This window comes from Diceros bicornis, chromosome 13 (assembly GCF_020826845.1).
Source record: "Diceros bicornis minor isolate mBicDic1 chromosome 13, mDicBic1.mat.cur, whole genome shotgun sequence".
In the NCBI taxonomy this organism is placed as follows: domain Eukaryota; kingdom Metazoa; phylum Chordata; class Mammalia; order Perissodactyla; family Rhinocerotidae; genus Diceros; species Diceros bicornis.
In genome coordinates, this window is record NC_080752.1 from 45757441 (window position 1) to 45775100 (window position 17660).

Here is a 17660-nt window from a genome sequence, read left to right on the forward strand (position 1 = left end):
TTTTAACGTTGCTGAGGTTTCCTGGTGTCTTATGAATGGCCAAGTCAGGGAGCATAGCCAGGCCCAATGAGGGAGACCAGCAAATGACCCCATGTGGTGGATTAAAAATGGCCACAAAATCTTTGTCATTCTCCCTCCACGGAGAAGTGGAGTTGATCTCCCCACTCCTTCAATTCGACTGGCCTGTGACTGCTTTGGCCAATAAAAATGCAGTGAAATTAACACACCGCCAATTTTGGGCCTCAGACCTAAGAAGCTTTTGGAAGCCCTGAGCTGCCGTGTAAGAAGTCCAGCTCCCCCCGCTGGAAAGCCCATGTGGAAAAGGTAAGGCCCAAAGACTACACGGAGAAAGAAGGAGAGAGAGAGAGAAGGGCCCAGCCTTGCAGCCGTGTCTACCAAGGCAGCAGTCATGTGCGTGGGCCCTGCTGGGTGGTCCAGCCTGCTCGAGACCCATAGCCCCAGCCAAAACCACACGGAGCAGAAGAACCACCCAACTGAGCCCAGTCAACCCACAGAATCACGACAATAATAGGTGGTGGTTTTAAGTTTGGGGGTGGTTGGTTACACAGCAATAGATAACTGAAACACCCTTGGACTGGAAAGCCATCAGCAACGCAGCAAATACTGTTTTTCTCTTTCCTGAGGATGCCAGCCTCCAATCTCTGCCTTTTAACGCACCTGGAGGAAGATAGAGACCTCCCAGCTCCAGCACCAGCAACCAGGTCACTAGGGTCCCCACGTCCAAATTCCCAGAAGAGAGATGCAGATTGGATCAACTTGGGTCAGGTGTCCACCCATTGACCAATCAGCTGAGTCCGTGAGTTACACTGCATCAGTGCTGCCACCTTGCCCTCCCTGTATGCCGCCCCCCACACCCTCGCCCCCGTGTGTGGGGAGGGGACAATCTCAGAAGAAAGGAAGTGTGGGCTGAGCAATTGCCATAGGGGGGCTGTGACAAGGAGCATCCTGGGACAGCAGAAAGGCCCCTAGCCCAGGGATCAGCACAGGGAAAGGGCTCTGTGAAAGGTGCATGTGGTGGTGGCCGGGTCCCTATCCCGGGTGGTTGTGTGATTGCTGAGTTGCTCTTGTGAGGTTGTGCTGTTATGTTGGTGTGGCTCCTGGGTGTTGCTGGTGGTGGTATTCTGCCTCCTCGAACGGCCTCTGAGGAAGATCCTTCAGGAGGGTCTGAGCTTCTAGTAAAAGCCTTTACATGCTCTCAAGTGTGAATCCAGCAGCACCAGTAAAAATGCTCCATTAAACAAGAATGGGTTCAGAAAATCAGCCAAGCTGCCCCCCCGGGAGGTGGGATTGAGATTCCAGAGGGGCGCTGCTCCAGGGGGCCTGAGAGAGGCTGGCAGGCCCCGCGCAGGGCTGAGGGGGCATGGGGTCAGGAGTCCCTCCCTGTGCGGTCCCTGAGGGGAGGGCTGCAGGTGTCCGTGCTGGGGGTGGGGGTGAAGCTGTTGAAGCCCAAGGAGGCCACAGAGAGGACGCCGAGAGGGGCGTGGGGAGGGGCCGGGGGTCACCTAGGGCCCGCCCAGGCTCAGGCTGGGACCCTGCCCATCACCTCTCTCACACACACGCAAGCCCACTCCCTTTTCCTCAGCTGGGGTGAGGGTGACAGGGCCCCCTGCTCAACTGTGAGTCCCTCAAGGGTGGGGACAGAGTCTGTCTCATAGGCCACCATCTCCCCACTGCCCGACAGGGGAGTGTTTGTTGTCCGTGTGCATGCATGCATGAATGAATGAGTCGCATCTCGTGCCATTGCCATCCTTCTCCGATGCCTTTTTCTCTTGATGCCTTGTGGTCCTGGATTCACGTCCTGTCTCTCCAACTGGCCCACTGCTGAGAAGTCATCTTATCCCCAGACATCAGCTTTCCCATCTGTAAATGGGGATGACGCAAGTTTGTTGTGGGCAGGGTTCCTGGGAGGATGAATGCATTTGCAACTGAAAAGGCGGGACAAATGGGAGCTGGTTTTGGAGTCCTCGCTGTCACCGCTGTTACCAGCACTGCCGCCATCCTGCAATCGCCCCTGTCACCCGCCTTCATCAGTGGTTTCTCCAGCTCCCCAAATAACCACGCTGCCGCGGGCCCCATTCAGTGCTTAAGTTAAATCACATTTAATTGTTTTTCAAAAAGGAATACAGAAATCAGAAAAGAGATTCACAGCACTCGCAGTCAAGAAAGGGTTAACTAAAAAAATAGGAATATATTAAGCTTTCGATTGAAAAAAATGCAAACGCAGTCCCTCTCACACTCACCCCTGTGTTCTCATTCACACACATGAGTCCCTGCTCCCAGACATGCCTGCCCTCAGGCACACACATGCTCCCAAACCCACACACGCTCCCAGCACACACATCAAACACACACTCCTCCCCAGGGCTCGCAGGATGGGGGAGGCGGGGAAGCCTGGTGCCTTCTGGGGGACCTGACCCTCCCAACCCCCCTCACTGAAATGGCAAAGCTTGACTAAACTCGGGCTTCAGGGGACACACGCAGGACTGTGAGCTGCACTTGGGGCGAGGAGATGGAGACGCCACGGCAGGACAGGCGGCCTTAGACGATTCTGTTCTCCAGGACAGCCAGCCGCTTGCTCACAGCTTCCAGTGGACCGGGAGTTAAGGAGAGGCGCAGGGTGACCAGAGCAGGGCAGTGACGCGTGTGGCACCTGCACGGGGGACCCTCACTTCCTATTTCCTCCAGAGTGCCCCTCTTCTGGGGCTTTCTCTCACTCCTCACAGCACGTGTTCTTCCCAATGTCAAAACTCATCCTTCCCCTGCCCTCAGAATGGTGCCTTCCAAAAACCCAGCCCGTCACTGTGAGCCCTGGGTGCCAGCCCTGCCCAGGTGCACCCGGTCCTGACTGAGCCAGGGCAGTGGTTCAGGGCCCAGCCCCATCTCAGTGGGGGCTGGAGTTAGTCATGTCACCAAGAGCCCGAGAAACGGGGAGTCCACGGGGCACCATCTTTTCCTGAGCATGCCCAGGACTCTGTGTGTGTCCAGTCTCTAAATCTTGGCTTCTGCCTCAGTTTCTCTGTTTACCCTCTGGGAACCTCTGCTTTTGACAGGGTCAGTACCAAAGCTGGTGCCAGCCTACCTGGCCAGTCTCCAGCCTGTCTTCTTCAGTAGGAGGTTGGCAAGGAGGAGCCTGCCCAACCCCACCACAGAGGGCGCACGGCTTCCTCCCTTCTCCCCCTATGCCTCGGCCCCCCAGAAGCCTCGGGAAAGGATATGTTTCCTGGTCAGGGCCTGCAGCAGCCCCTCCACTTTGGCCTGGAATTTCACAATGGACTCGCAGGCACACGGGTCTTCCTCTGAAGTGGACAGGAAGCAGGGAAAGAGAAGGGGATGGTGAGTGGTTGCCCAGCAGGGAGGCAGGGTGGACACCGCCAGGTCTAGGCGGTCTTGGGGAGTGTGGGGCCTAGGAGATCCGAGAAGGCAGAGACACGTAGAGGTCTTGAGAGAGAGCTCCCAGGAGAGATGGAGGGGGCGACCCCAGAACGTCGTCCCCGTCCCTCAGAGCCCTGATAAAGGACCGTAAGAGCATCTCCACACTGCGCACCTACTGTGTGCAGGACTACTATGTTAGGGGCCTCTACGTCATCTGGTGATTCCTCACCCCAAGTCTCGGGGTTTGAAGTCATTAATCCCATTTTATAAATGAACAATCCAAGAAGTGAAACTTACCCATGACCAACAGCTAATCAGGGTCAGAGCAAAGATGTAAACCCAGGCATGCACGGCTCTGGAGTTCAGACCCTTTACCCTGGGAACCAGCTGGCAAGGCCAGGGGAGGTAGCAGGGCTAACAATTGCTCTACCTCTCTAGCCTCAGTTTTCCCATCTGTAAAATGGGGATAATAATATGCCTACCAAATAGGATCGAATGATAGAATACTTGGAGAGCACTGAGAACAGTGCCGTTCGTGTGATGAGCAATCAACATATGTTCACTGGCAGTAAGAGTTATACTGGCCAGCCCACCTCCTGGTGGGGCCAACCCTTGGTGCCACCCCAGCTCCTGCTTTTCCCCACCCACACCTACTTCCAGGATGGCTCCACCCAACACACACAGAGCCCCATCTGCCCCTCCCATCGATGCCAGCTCCACCCTCACTCACCCACGCAGATCCTCTTCTGCAACTTCTTGCCAATCTGGTTGATGGTCTTGAAGTCAGCAGTGTAGAAGTAGTGCTCTGCCACGGGCTCTGAGGCAATTTCCCTCAGCTCGTCCTCCACAGCATTGCCCACACCCACAGCAAACATCTTAAAGCCTGCCAAGAGGAACAAGATGCATAAGGGTGGCCATGCGGACCAGCAGCTATGGCTCAGCCTCCTGGAGAAAGCCCAGGCAATCAGCACCAGACACCTCCTGGTGGCAGCTGCTGGAATTGCAGGCACAATGTCCACAACAGACATTGAGGAAATTGACATTTATTGAGATTCTACTGTATGTCAGACCTGTGCTAACTTGCTCTGAAGCTTTGTAAAATTATTTAACTCTTATAACCATCCATCTGGTGGTTATTATTATCCCCACTTGATAGGTGATAAAACTAAGGCTCAGGCTTGTCGCAAAGTGGGGCTGTCTTCCAACAGTTCATGTGCTTTTGGGAACATTCAACTGGAAAAGTTCCAAGCCCCACCTAAAAGGACGATCAAAACAAGCCACTTACTTTTCTGGGGCCTCAGTTTTGTCATCAGTATAAGAAAGATGGATGAACCAATCCCTCCTCATTCCCATTGAACCTGGGTTTAGGGCACTAATCAGAAAAGACACTAAGAGAAACTACAGTTGGGCTGTACCCTGTGTACCCCTGGCCATCTGTAGTGTCCAGGGTCCAGGCAGGTAGCACCTACCAAGGTCCTTGGCCTTCTTAGCAGCATCATTAATGTAGTCCTGGCTCCGGCCATCAGTGAAGACAATGCCCACCTTCTGGGCACCAGGCCGAGCCCCACTGGACACAGTGAAGGAGTTGTCGATGAGGTACTTAAGGGCAGCCCCAGTCATGGTGCCCTTCTCCATGTAGGACATGTTCCGCACAGCCGCCTTTATGTCCTTCTTGGTGTGGAAACGGCCCAGTGGGAACTCCTGGCGCACAGAGCTCGAGTACTGCACCAGCCCCACCTGGGCCAGCTTGTCCGACACATCCAGCGTATCCACGATCTGGTTGATGAATTTCTTCACCAGCTCAAAGTTCTCCGGCCGCACACTCTTGGATCCATCGATGAGGAAGACCAGGTCGGTGGCTGAACTGCCACTGCCCCCGTTGCAGACTGGGGAGGGTGGGGAGGCGAGGGGATGAAGCTTAAGGACATAGTCACCCATCTGGATCACAGGCTGGGGACCCACCACACACCCAGCTCTGTGCTGGGGATCATCCCATTTTGTCCTCAAAACTCCCCCTGTAAAGCCAAAGTTCCTGGCCCCATTGTACAGCATTTGAAACTGAAGATCCAAAGGCTGTTAAATCACACAGCTCAGAAGTGGTGGCACCAGGATTTGACCTCAAGACTATGTGACTCCTTCCACCAAACTACACCCACCACTCATTGTGACAAAAAGAGTGACAGAAGTCAGAAGAGAAATTCCTGCAGACCCCAAACTCTAGATGGCATCTATTGTCTTTGCAGATTGGTCCAGAGGCACAGTACAAGGAGGCTCGGATGGGCTTCCAGGGGAGTGGCCAAGGCCCCATCCCCTCCCCGCCACCCTCCCCGGGGCTTGCCTGTGTCGAGCCCACTGACCATTGCAGGTCTTGCCATCACTGTTCAAGGTGAAGCCCTCATGGCAGGCACAGGTGTAGGAGCCCGGGGAGCTGACGCACACCTGCTCACAGTCGTGGTCTCCCGTGGCACATAGGTCAGACACCACTGTGGGGACAGGAGGAGACTCAGAATCTCACAGCCACAGGGCCTTGGACGTCTCAGCCAGGATGGCCCCAGCACATACTCAGGGAAACTGAGGCCCCCCAACTAGGTGGGGTCCCGGCCCCAGACCCTCAGTTCAGGGCTGGAATCACTGCACCAGAGCTGACAACCCTGAAGAAGGTGATAATGCTGATGATAAACTAAAACCTCTTGCTACAAAAGTACAGCCCACAGGAGCAGGCCCTTTATCTGTCTTGTTCCCTCTTGTACCCCAAGCGTCTAGAACAGTACATGCAGCAATGAATAGCACATAGAAGACGCTCGGCAAGGATTTGTTAAATAACAAGCATTATTTCATTGAATCCTCACAATAAGATGCATGCTCGTCTCAGATCCGTGTTACAAATAGGGAAAAGTCCTTGCCCTGACCCCGCCCCTAGTCTACTGGAGGCCCCACCCCTTCTGGCTGGTCACATCCCAAAGACCCCTCACAGGCCCACCTCCCCTCTGCAACGGACTCTGAACCTTCTCCTGCCCAGTGCCCAGGCCTCTGGGACTCTCCCTCAGCACGGAAACTCGGGGCCCCAAACCCCTGGGTACAGAAACACGCATAGGTTTTTTAGGCCCTGCTCTTACTGGCTTGCCACCCCTCCTTGCTCCCTGCCAGGACCCATAAAAAGGGCTCTTGGCATCGTCTCTCCCCAACTCCCTTCACCCCAGCCTGGGGACCCATCCCCAGATCAGGCCCTGCCCCTGGCGCTAGTCCTACCGCAATCCGATTCAAATTTCACTTCCAACCTTGCCCAAACCCACTTAGGCCTTGTCCCCACCCGGGCCCCACCCCTGATGTTGGCTCTCAGTCCCCGCCCTGTATAGGCCACTGCCCGCCCACACCACGCCCCAGCCCTGGCCCCGCCCCCAATGTTGACTCAGTCTCCGCTTCAGCCCTGTCCCCTCCCACTAGCTCTAGCCCCGCCCTTATCCTTAGTCTCTCAGCCCTCGCCGCGCCCCGACGCTGACTCAGCCCCGCCCAGTCCAGCCTTGACCTTTTCCCCGCCCTGCTCCCGCCCCGCTCCCGCCCCGACGCTGACTCTCTCGGCCCCGCCCCACACCATGGTCCCGCCCCACACCCTGACCCCCCCCATCCCCGTGCTGGCCCCGCCCCAACGCTGGCTCTCTCAGCCCCGCCCAACTGCCCTGGCCCCGCCCCCACGCTGACTCTCTAGGCCCCGCCCCACACTCTGGCCCCTCCTCCTGCCCCTGCCCCGCCCTAACGCTGGCTTTAGGCCCCACTCCACAACCAGGCCCCGCCCCCTGCCCTGGCCCCGCCCCACACCCTGGCCCTGCCCCAGCGCTGACTCTCTCGGCCCCGCCCCCACCGTGGCCCCGCCCCTGGCTCCGCCCCACGCCCTGTCCCTCCCGCCCCTCCCCGCGCACCGCAGAAGGCCTCCTGGAACTTTTTGGACAGCTTCTCGATGACGCTGTAGCTCTCCACGTAGTCGACGTGTTCCTCCTGTGGCTCACTGGCGATCTGCCGCAGCGTGGCCTTGTCCACGCGGCCCACGCCGATGGCGAACAGCTCGATGCCGCTGGCCCGGGCCCGCGCAGACACGTCCCGAACGCTGTCCTGGGGCCTCCCGTCCGTCACCACGATGACCACCTGCAACACGCGGGGCGCGTGTGAGGCCCGGGCCCCGTGCCCGCATGGGCTGGGCCGCTCGGCCCTCCAGTGAGCCCCCGCCCGGGACCGTTGACAGAAGGGAACACCGAGGCCCCAAGAGGCAAAGCGGCTTGCCCGGGTCACACAGCTAGTCGGTGGCAGGTGTTCTGCCCCGGGAAAGAGAACCTGGCCAGCGGAGGCAGAGACAAGTTTCCTGTGGCTGAAGGACACGGCTGAGGTGTTGTGTGATCTGACTGGGGCCTCTGGATGTCTCCTCACTTAGACCGCCGCCTCTGAGGACAGGGCCGAGCCTGTGTGCCCAACGCCGTGCAGTTCTGCCCTGGGGCCACCAGAGGGCGGCGGAGGCTAAGGAATGGCAGCTCGGCCTCCAGGCCGGCCGTCCTTCCCTTCCCGCCCTGGGAGGGAGGCGGTTCCCACACAGGTGCCCAAGAAACGGAGGAAGATGCCGCCTTTCTCCCTCCATCCCCAGGATGCTACATGCCTTTCCCACAGGGAAAAGACTGCTCTCCTCCCACAGGCTCCTCCATTCTGAACAGTGGAAAGAAGACAGAAGGGACTGAGGCTGGCCCTCACTCCCTGCCTGGGCCTGCCCTAAAGTCGGGGTCCCCACAGCTCTGCCCAAGTCTGGGGCTCAGATCCAGGCCCCTTGGCTGCCTCTCTGCGTCTGACCTGGGTCTGCTTCCATTCCTGGGTCCCCACTCCTCGCCGGGATGCCCAACCCTTGTCTTGGTGACAATAGTACAGTGGCTAAGATAGGCATGGGTTAGCAACGTGGCTCCCAGTGACAGCTCCCCTCCCTGAGCCTCCCTTTCTTCCTCTGGGGGGGTGGCGGTGGTGAGGTCCTCCTGAGAAGACTCAGGGTAAGGAGCCGGGAAGGGCAACTATTATTTTACTATCACTGCCCTGGACCCCTCCAGAGGCCTGGGCTCCTGGCACTGAAAACCTGGCCATGACTGTTCACTGCCACATGCTGCCACCGTCCCCTGAGGCCCACTGTCCCCTTGAGTCCCTACTGTCCCCCTTCAGTCCAGCTTTGGGACTTTCAGTCCACCTGGTGGGAGCCTCCCACAGGTGAATTCCAGGCTGAATGCCTAATGTCTGAGGCCGGCTCCGCCAGACCCTCAGTCTCACCTGCTGGAGGAAGGCTCTCCTCACCTGCCCACCTCAACCGTCACCCTCATGTCAGAACTTGTAAATGGCCCGCACAGAATAAGACCAGCAGGCCGCCTGACAGGTGATTTCTTTGAGGAGCGTAAAGGCTGGGGTTATAGGCCCTTGTCTGTGTGAACAGTTCTACCACTTATTAGCTGGGCAGGTTGCTTACGCTCCCTGTGCCTCAGTTTTCCTCACCTGTAAAAGGGGGGTACCACCTCTGAGCGGGGTTTTATCCATGTGGCACTCATGTCAGGTGTATCTCCATGCCAGAGAGTGAGACCCGGCAGGGGATAAGAAAGAGTACTTCCCCTGGGCTGGGGCCCTGGGCAGATAAATGGCGACTCCTCGGGCCCATGAAGGCTTCGAGGGGGAGGTGCGAAAGCCTGTGGGAGGACCTCCAGGGGAGGGGACACCTGACCGGCCTCACAGGCCCCGGGCAGAGTCCTGAAAAATTACACTGTGGGTGCAAGCTGTGTGAAAATGTTCACACTCGGCCTGGAGCCCTTGGGTGACTGGGGGGGGGGGCATAGCTTCGCTTTTCTGAGCCCCTACCCTTAAAGGCTTATTAAATAAAAGCTTAGCTAACGCTTCTATAGAGCCTATTCGGGACCAGCACTGTGCCGAGCACCTTATGCGTACGAACTCACGTAGTCCTGCTGCAGCCCTTGGAGAAGGTGTTGCGTTGCTCCCATTTTGTAGGTGAGGAAACTGAGGCACATGGGGTGAAGTAACCTCCTCAGAGTGGCACAGCTAGTACGGTGGAGCAGGGGCTTGAACCCGGACAGGCTGGTGGCAGGGTCCACACCCCTGACCGTCAGGTAAGCATCCAGACCGTCTGGCTGTGCCTTCAGGGAGCTCAGACTGGCCAGGGAGCCAAAGTCAACGACACCGAAATAATCAAGTCACCAGATTGTGACTCCTGGGGTCAGAAGGGTGGGTAAAGAGGGTTCCACCCCAGCTCCGCTGCTTCCCGTGGTGGGGTCTGCTCCCCAGCTATAAACGGCCACCTCGCGGGGGCGGCGGGAGCACTAAAGCGCCTGCGGGCAGAGCTCTTAGTGCACGGCGGGGCCGACAAGCAGCGGGGTCCCGCAGGGCGGGGGCACGCACCTTGCTGATGTCGGGGGCCCTGGCGCGCCCGCCCTCGGCATCGCTGAAGGCCCTGGTGATGGCGAACTGGATGGCGAGCCCGGTCATGGTGCCTGTTGACAGCGGCCTGATGCGGCGCACGGCCTGCAGCAGCGCGGCCTTGGAGCCGTGGGCCCGCAGCGGGAACTCCTGCCTCACAGCGCTGGCGTAGTTGACCAGCCCCACCCGCGTGGCGTTGGGGCCCACGTCCAGGGACTCGATGACCTGGGACAGGAACACCTTCACCTTCTCGAACTCCACGGGCCGCACGCTGCGCGAGCTGTCGACAACAAACACCAGGTCCGTGGGCCGGGTCCGGCAGAGGTGCCCTGGAGGGGGCGGCAGGGAGAAGGCAAGAGCAGGGGCGAAAGTCAGGAGGCTGGACCCTCGCAGGCAAAGGAGCAGAGCATCGGGGCCACTTAGACGTGGACTCGAGGCCTCAGACCGCGCAGACTGGACTTGAGCCGGGCTGGCTGGTCCTCTCGTCTGTGTGTGGACACGCGGGCGAGCAACTTGCCAAACGCTCCCAGCTCAGCCCCGGGGGAAAGACAGAGCTCGAGCCTGGGCCTTTGGTAACTCCCTTCACCTCTCTGAGCCTCAGTCTCCTTGTCCGTACAACGAGCTGATGGTCCCGTCCTTACAGGATCCTCGGAGGATGAGCAAAGGGCACGCATGTGCGAGCTCAGGGCTGGGCACCCAGTGGGTGTTCAAGGGGGTGGCGGAGGAAGCCTTTAAAACCCACTTTTCAGGTTCAGCCCAGGGTGGCTGCCACAAACAAGGGGCAGCTATTTCTCCTAGCTGGACAGGAGGGCACTGAGGGCAGGCCCCCTAGGGGTGGGCACAGCCTTGAGGGCCAACGCAGTGCCCGTCAGCACGACCTCTTTCGTCTGAGCCTCAAAGCGAATCACCAAAGTGCACCGAGTTTCCCTCAGCCGAGCAGAGCCTGCGGGCTGGTGTCCAAGGCCCGGGAAAAGGGGCAGGAACGCCTAGTGGCCACCTTGGCAGCCTGATCCGGTGGCCCCCAGGGAGCAATGTCTTTCCAGATTCCCTGGGAGGGAGCACCATCTGCTAGGAAGTGTGTGGAGCTGAAGTGAGGCAGATGGGCGTCCAAATCCCGGCTCAGCTCCTCTGTGGCCCTGGGCAGGTCATCGCACCTGCAGGAGCCTCCGTTTTCTCATCTGTCCAGTGGGGAGAATGAGGCTTCCTGCTCGATGTTGTTGCTAGTTTGGGCCTGCAGCCGAGCAGCGCACAGTACAAAGGCCCTTCCCTCTACATCCCACAGAGTCTGAGCCGCTCCCGACTGGGGATGCAGGAAGAATCGGGAAAGGGAAGTTGTGCTGGGCTGTCCCACCCCCAGCCACGGAGACCTAGACTGGGGCATCAGAGTTCCTCAAGGGACCTTAGAAATGACTCGCAGCCCTTCCCTGGTTCCCACCGGCTGAGGCCACAAATGAGTAAACTGAGGCCCAGAGAGGGAGAGGGAAGTGGCCAAGCCACAGAGCAGTGGGTCAAGAGGCAGGAGGCGCTGGGGCTATCTCACTGTGGGTCTCAGACAGGTCCTCCCCTCTCCAGCCTCAGTTTCCCCATCTGTGCAGGAAGAGTTGGGCATGCTAGGATTCAGTGCCCGAGGCTGGAACTCTGGAAGTGGTACAGCTCGTCGGGAGCCAGTCCGGGAGGTGCTGGGAGGGCTGGCGAAGGGCGAGTGGAGTCCTGGCCCCCCCGAGCTGCACTCATCAAAGAGCTGTGAGCTCAGCCCTGGGCTTGATGCAGCTCCAGATGTGAGCAGGCACTCTGGGTAGCTTCTGCCCTCAGTGACCCAGAAGACAGCGTCCCTGCGGCGTGCATGGTCCCTGAGGGCAGCCTGGGGGCCGAGAAGCCCCAGGGAAGGCTCTGGGGCTCCAGAGAGAGGCCTACTCAAGTCCCTCGACAGAAGAGACAGGGTCACCCCTACCCTGGTCCTTAGGAACATCACCATCTCTGTCGGCTCCTGTGCCAGCCAGCTAGCACCCCTGCCTCCCTGCCCCTCTCCCCATCCAGGATCCCATTTAGCCTCTGCCCATCTCAGTGCCCAGCTCCGCAGGTGGTTGGTCAGGGGCCACTCGCCCAGTGTCCCCCACCTCACAAGGGCCCCCTCACCTCTGGACTCAGGGGGGAGGCCAAGTGTGCGTGGGACCTGGAGCAGCAGCAGGCCGCAGAGCACGAGGCTGGGGCCAGAGATGACCTTCATGTTTCTGGCAGCGCAGACAGCAGCCGGCACAGTTGTAGGGGCCAGTGGGGTCCCCGTCTTATCAACCTCGATGCCCAGCCTCCCAGCCAGGCGGCCCCCAACTGACGTGGGGGCGGCAGCCCTGGCCCCCAGCCCCTTTGAGGGGCGGGGCCCGGGCTGAATGGAGGTGTGTGTGCCGGGAGAGGGAGGGAGCGGCCTGGCCCCCGCTCGAGAGGCCCCTGCAACCACAAGGGCTCCTTTGCCTGCAGAAGCAACCAGAGCTGCAGCTGGAATTCAGGAAATCTCAGGTGGGTGGAGGGTGGCTCCTCCCGCGGCTGGAGCCTGCATGACACGGAGCTGCCACTCCAAGCCTGGGGAAGCCAGAGTCCAGCGGCCTCCTGCCCCAGCCCGGCCGGCACCCTCAGCCCACACCCAAATTCTTCTCCCACCTGTAGTTCCAGCCCCAATTTCCTCATCAAACACGCTTCCCCTTCTCCAGCCTTGGCTGCCCCCTGCCTCTCCCCATACACCCCACTCTCCAGCTGCTCCTGGATTCTTGGAGTTCTCCTCAGGGCCTTTGCACATGCAGAGCCATCTGCCCAGCACGCCCTTTCCTCCCGCTAACTCTGCACAACAGAATCTCTCAAGATCGTAATCAGAGTAACCAGTACGTTAGCAGTTAGTACGTGCAAGGCCGTAGAGCAGATGGTTGAGAGCACAGACTTGGGAGGCATATTACCTGGGTTTGCTATACATTGCCTGTGTGACCGTGGGCAAGTTACTTCATCTCTCTCTGCCTCGGAGTCCTCATCTGGAAACGGGGAATGCTGACAGTGCTTACCTCCTGGGGTTGATTGGAGGAGCACACTTTTATGAAGTGCTCGTTTAATTCTCTTGACAACCTTGCAAGGCAGCCCCTATTATTACCCCCAATTCCCAGATGAGGACCTGAAAACAGAGTTGTGAAGTAACTTGTCTAAGGTCACACAGCTAAGAAGTGTCGTCTCCAGGGCCGGCCCTGTGGCTTAGCGGTTGAGTGCGCGCGCTCCACTGCTGGCAGCCTGCGTTCTTATCCCGGGCGCGCACCGACGCACCGCTTCTCTGGCCATGCTGAGGCCGCGTCCCACATACAGCAACTAGAAGCATGTGCAGCTATGACATACAACTATCTACTGGGGCTTTGGGGGGAAAAGAAATAAATAAATCTTTAAAAAAAAAAAAAGAAGTGTCGTCTCCAGGAGAGGGCCCAGGCCAGCGCTCTCAGCCACCCTGCTTGTTTGCATATGGCCTGGTGGAGGGGCGTCCTCCATGCCCCCTCGCCCCCAACTCCCCTGGGTTAGGCCCCCTCCCTGGGCTTCCGTGCACCGTCTGTCTCACCCACCAGCAGGTAAGCTCTGATTGATTCATCTCTGCATCCGGGCCCAGCCCAGGGTCTGCACAGAGGAGGGAAAAATAAAGGCTTGTAAGTAAAGGATTGTAACCAGGAATGGTCCCTACCATTGCATCTGGGTCCAGTAGTTGACGGGATAGAGTGGAAAGAGCGTGGGCTTGGCCATCTGAGAGAGCCGGGTTCAAATCTACTTCTGCTGCTCACCAGCTGTGTGACTTGGAGCAAGTGACTTAACATCTCTGAGCCTCAGCTTGTCATCATGCAAAATGACAAGGAAATGGTAGCTCTCGGCTTGCCTGCCTCACTGGGACCATGTGAGGAGGCAACGAGAGGACGGGAGTAACCATGGGGGTTGAAGGATTATCACCCTTCCAGGGGGCATAATCACTAACACTTCACTCTGTGTAAATTATCCCTCAGTGAAAGGAAATGTAGACAGTTTTTAAAAACTCATTGCCAGGCACAGCTGACCCGACCAACGTTCTCACAATCTTCGACAATCAAGGTAACGGTCCCTCCCACACGTGACGTGGCAGTCACTCACTCCATCACTGTATCTCTTTCCTTCTCCCGACAAAACTGTGAGGTCAGCAGATCCAAGTGTATTAGCCCATTTGTCAGATGAGGACACTGAGGCCCAGAGAGGTTCGTGACTTGCCCAAAGCCACCCAGCCAGTTTAGGGGCAGAGCCAAGCCTGGATAGAACTCAGGTCTCATTTCCGTTTGCCGAAGTTTTAGAGAACTAGGTAATGAAAAGCATTTCACTGGCTTTTCCCATTTAAGTTTCATTTATGCGTATAATTCACAGCCCTCCTCAATTCCGAAAACCAGCCGAAGCTGCTGATTTCTTTTCTCTCTACCGCATGTAAGTCTAATTCTCTTTGGAGGTGCTGCAGGGTGTGGTCTTTGTGGTGCTTATCAGTTCCCAAAATTGTGTTGTAAATGTGTTACCTTCCCCCCCCCCCCACCCCAGAGGATGTCAGCTGCCCCTAAGCAGGAGTCTTGCCTGTCTCGATCATTGCTGAATCCCTGGGATCCGGCGTGGTGCCTGGCACAGGGTATCAGGTGAGCAAATGAAGAAATGAATTAAAAGAAGAAACTAATGATGTACTGATGACAAGGGGCAGCCTGGGGTCAGCCATGGTGACCCGCAGGGAGAGAGGCACAGTGCTCTCCCTGTGGCCCCACTGATGGTGGACGAGGAGAACGTGAGCAGGACCCTCGCCCACCGCCCCCTCTCCCCCATGGACAGGGCTGTGTCCGGAGCTCGGGGTACAAAGCCCTCTTGGCCGGGGCGGCAGCTGGGCCCATGAAACAGCTCTTTCAGCTCCGGCTCTGAATGGCAGTTCTATGGCCTTCTCAGAGGAACACAGACGCCTTTTCTGTGTCACTGCCCCGCTCATTAGCGGAGCTACAGAAATAGGCTACAGGTAAGTTTTCAGGAACAGAGACGGATTCCCAAAAAAGGGGCAGCTTTAACATTCCATAGCACAGGCTTCAGGGGGGAGCAGAGCTGGAAGTTCAGCATATACCTTGAGGAAAGAAAGTAAATATTTGTGTTTTTAAGATGTGAAACATTTTTCCCCAGGAATCAAAATCGGGAACAGTGTGTCCGGTATTGGCCGGAGAAAAAAATGCATTAACGGGCCTTCTTCGAGGCTGTTCCCTAAGTCAGACAAGCAGCTGTGAAGGGCTCCCGCTGTCCCCTCTCCTTGTTTTCACACACCTCAGGTTTCCAGAAACTTAAAGCCTTTAGTGTTTTATCCAAGAGGGAGCGTTTGTGATAAAATGAGAGGCCCCTGAGCAGAGTGTGGTTCAGTGGAAAGCGCATAGGACCCCACTCCTATGCCCCAGGCTCAGTCTCTTCCTTAAGAGCAGACCTGGTGAGCTCGTGCTCCTCTGATGAGAGATGCCACGTGGTTCGGGGCTGCGTGTCCCCTTCGGCCTTTGGCCACCATGGTCGCAGTTTGGCTGGATCCACCTACACCTTTACTATTGCTTATTTAATCTTTCTCTTTCACTAACTCCAAACCAACTCACTTTTTGAAAAAATTTCTCCTCCTCCGAAGAAATAATAGCCATGAAATCACCGGTTTGATGCACAGTTTATATATTTATTCCAATGTGCCTTCAAATAAATTTAAAACTAATTCAACTTAACTTTTTCGTCCACATATCACCAAAAGTTATCTTGCGTTCCAGTGCCTTGCATGCAGACTTGGAGGAGGCCTGTGAAGTGAAAAGCCCTGGGAACCAGACAGAACTGGCGTTGAGTACCTCTTCTGTCACCTGACAGCTGTGTTGACTTCGGGTGAATCCCCTCACTTTGCTGCTCTTCTGTGTCGTGTCTGGAAAGTTGGGACCTCAATGCCCGTGTCACAGGATGGTGGAGAATGAAAGGTATTGGATGCTGCTTCCTTGTTCATTGTTTTTCCAGTGCCTTCTTGTATTGGTCAGGATAGGATAGTAAGTTGCAGTAACAAACATCCCTCAAATCACAATGGCTTAACACAGGGACTGTTTCTGTCTCATGGCACAGTCTGGGGCTAGACAGGCACCTCCCAGCTCCCCAAAGCTGCCTGCATCTTGCTGTCCCGCCATTTCCAGGTCCTTTGTCTCCAGCCACGTGGACGAGAGAGAGACAGCAAGTGTCTCTCCTGACAGCCTCGGACTAGGAGTACGTGTCACCCACCTCTGCCTAGAAGCCCAGGGGTAGGACGTGGGTATTAGTGAGTGGTGACACTCTCTGTCACCCTTCCCAAGAGAAAAAAGCTCCTGCTGGCCCTACATCACCTCTAGAGGAAAATTTAAACAAAGCTGGACATTTAAGACCCTTCCCAATCTCCTGCTTGCCACCTTCCCCAGGCCGCTGCCAGTCTCTCTCTCTCCCCGCCATCCCCTTCTCTTCTCTGCCCCAGAATGAGTCACTCTCTCCTAGCACATTTTTTTCCTTAATTGCAGCAGATTCCGTTTGGAGTTTACTTACTGGTTTTAGTGACTCTCCCCCACAAGACTGAGAGCCTCAGAGGCAGACTCTGCCTTTTGCACAAGCACATTATCTGAGTTTGTGCTCCATAAACAGTGACTCATTTTGTTTTGGGGGAAACATAAAACCTTGAATGTCAGGCTCTGAAGGAAACTCAAAGGTTATCTAGACCAGAATATCCAGCCTGGCCACCCCTCACGCCAACCTGGAGAGGTTGTGAAAAATACAGAATCCACCCACCCACGTTGGATGCCTCCTCGGGGCCAGAGGGTCAGCCCACACCCCCAGGGGCAGCTGTAGGAGCTTTCTGTGGAGAGTGGCTCCCAGTGTCAATCATGCTGGGAGAGGGAATGAGCATTTGGAGGGGGAGGACTTAGATTCAGCTCTGGGGGCAACCATGGCAGACCCAGTGGACACCCTCCGGCCCCAAGGCCCTTCAGCCCCACGACCCTTCAGCCCACCTGTGGGTTTACCTACAGCTGCACACTGACAGAGAGCAAGGCAGCCTGGGGATTCACCGTCCCCATGGCAGCCCTCGACCAGGGAGGGATGGGAGCTGTGGATAAACGCCTCGGCTTCCCGTTCCCGGAGGTGCTCCTCACACTTCCTCAAAGGGTCCCCAGCACGGCTGAGCCCCACAGAGGTGACCTGTCTATTAATGCAATTTTTACTGGCTTTTACCCTTTCCCTGCCTCACTTTCCTGGGACTGCTGTCTTCCCTGGGACCACCTCCCAAATAAACAACCTGCACCCAATTCCTTGTCTCAGGATCTGCTTTTGGGGGAACTTAACGGAACCTAAGGCAAAGCTTTCTCAGTGTGGGAGTCCAAGACGAGGTTGAGTTTGGGGCCCTCCCAGGGGTGGGGGAGAGCAGGCCCCTGACGGGGGGGGCAGGTGAGGGCGAGGAAGGGAGGTGCCCGAACAGGACCCCGGGGCCAGCCAGGAACTGCGGGCTCTGAGCAGAATCCTCGTCTGGAGTTCCTTCAGTTACCCCTAAATTGTCGATAAAGTTTGGCTTAAGTTTTTCAAAGAAAAATACAGATTCCCAGGCTCCATCCCAGACCCAGTGAATCTGTATTTCTAAGCTCTCCAGGTGGTTCTGATGTAACTAAACCACCGATCACGTCTAACTTCCCACATGAGACATAAATTCTCTCTCTGTCTCTGGAAAGCTGTGTCCAGCCTATGGTGGGACACCTCTCGGACAGGAAGCTCTCTGTCCCCCAAAGGATTCCATCCAGCTC

General features: G+C 57.1%; 1 protein-coding gene across 1 annotated transcript; it reads right to left on the minus strand.

Annotated features, from left to right (window-relative positions):
* Positions 1–2169: 2169 nt before the first annotated feature.
* MATN1 (matrilin 1) lies at positions 2170–12061 on the minus strand. Its single transcript, XM_058552060.1, has 8 exons — positions 11971–12061; positions 9817–10163; positions 7311–7533; positions 5751–5876; positions 4863–5279; positions 4124–4276; positions 3237–3317; positions 2170–2609 (listed from the first exon to the last, which is right to left on the minus strand). The coding sequence occupies exons 1-8, from the start codon at positions 12059–12061 to the stop codon at positions 2560–2562; spliced, it is 1488 nt and encodes a 495-aa protein (XP_058408043.1). The 3' UTR covers positions 2170–2559.
* Between the last annotated feature and the right edge of the window lie 5599 nt (positions 12062–17660).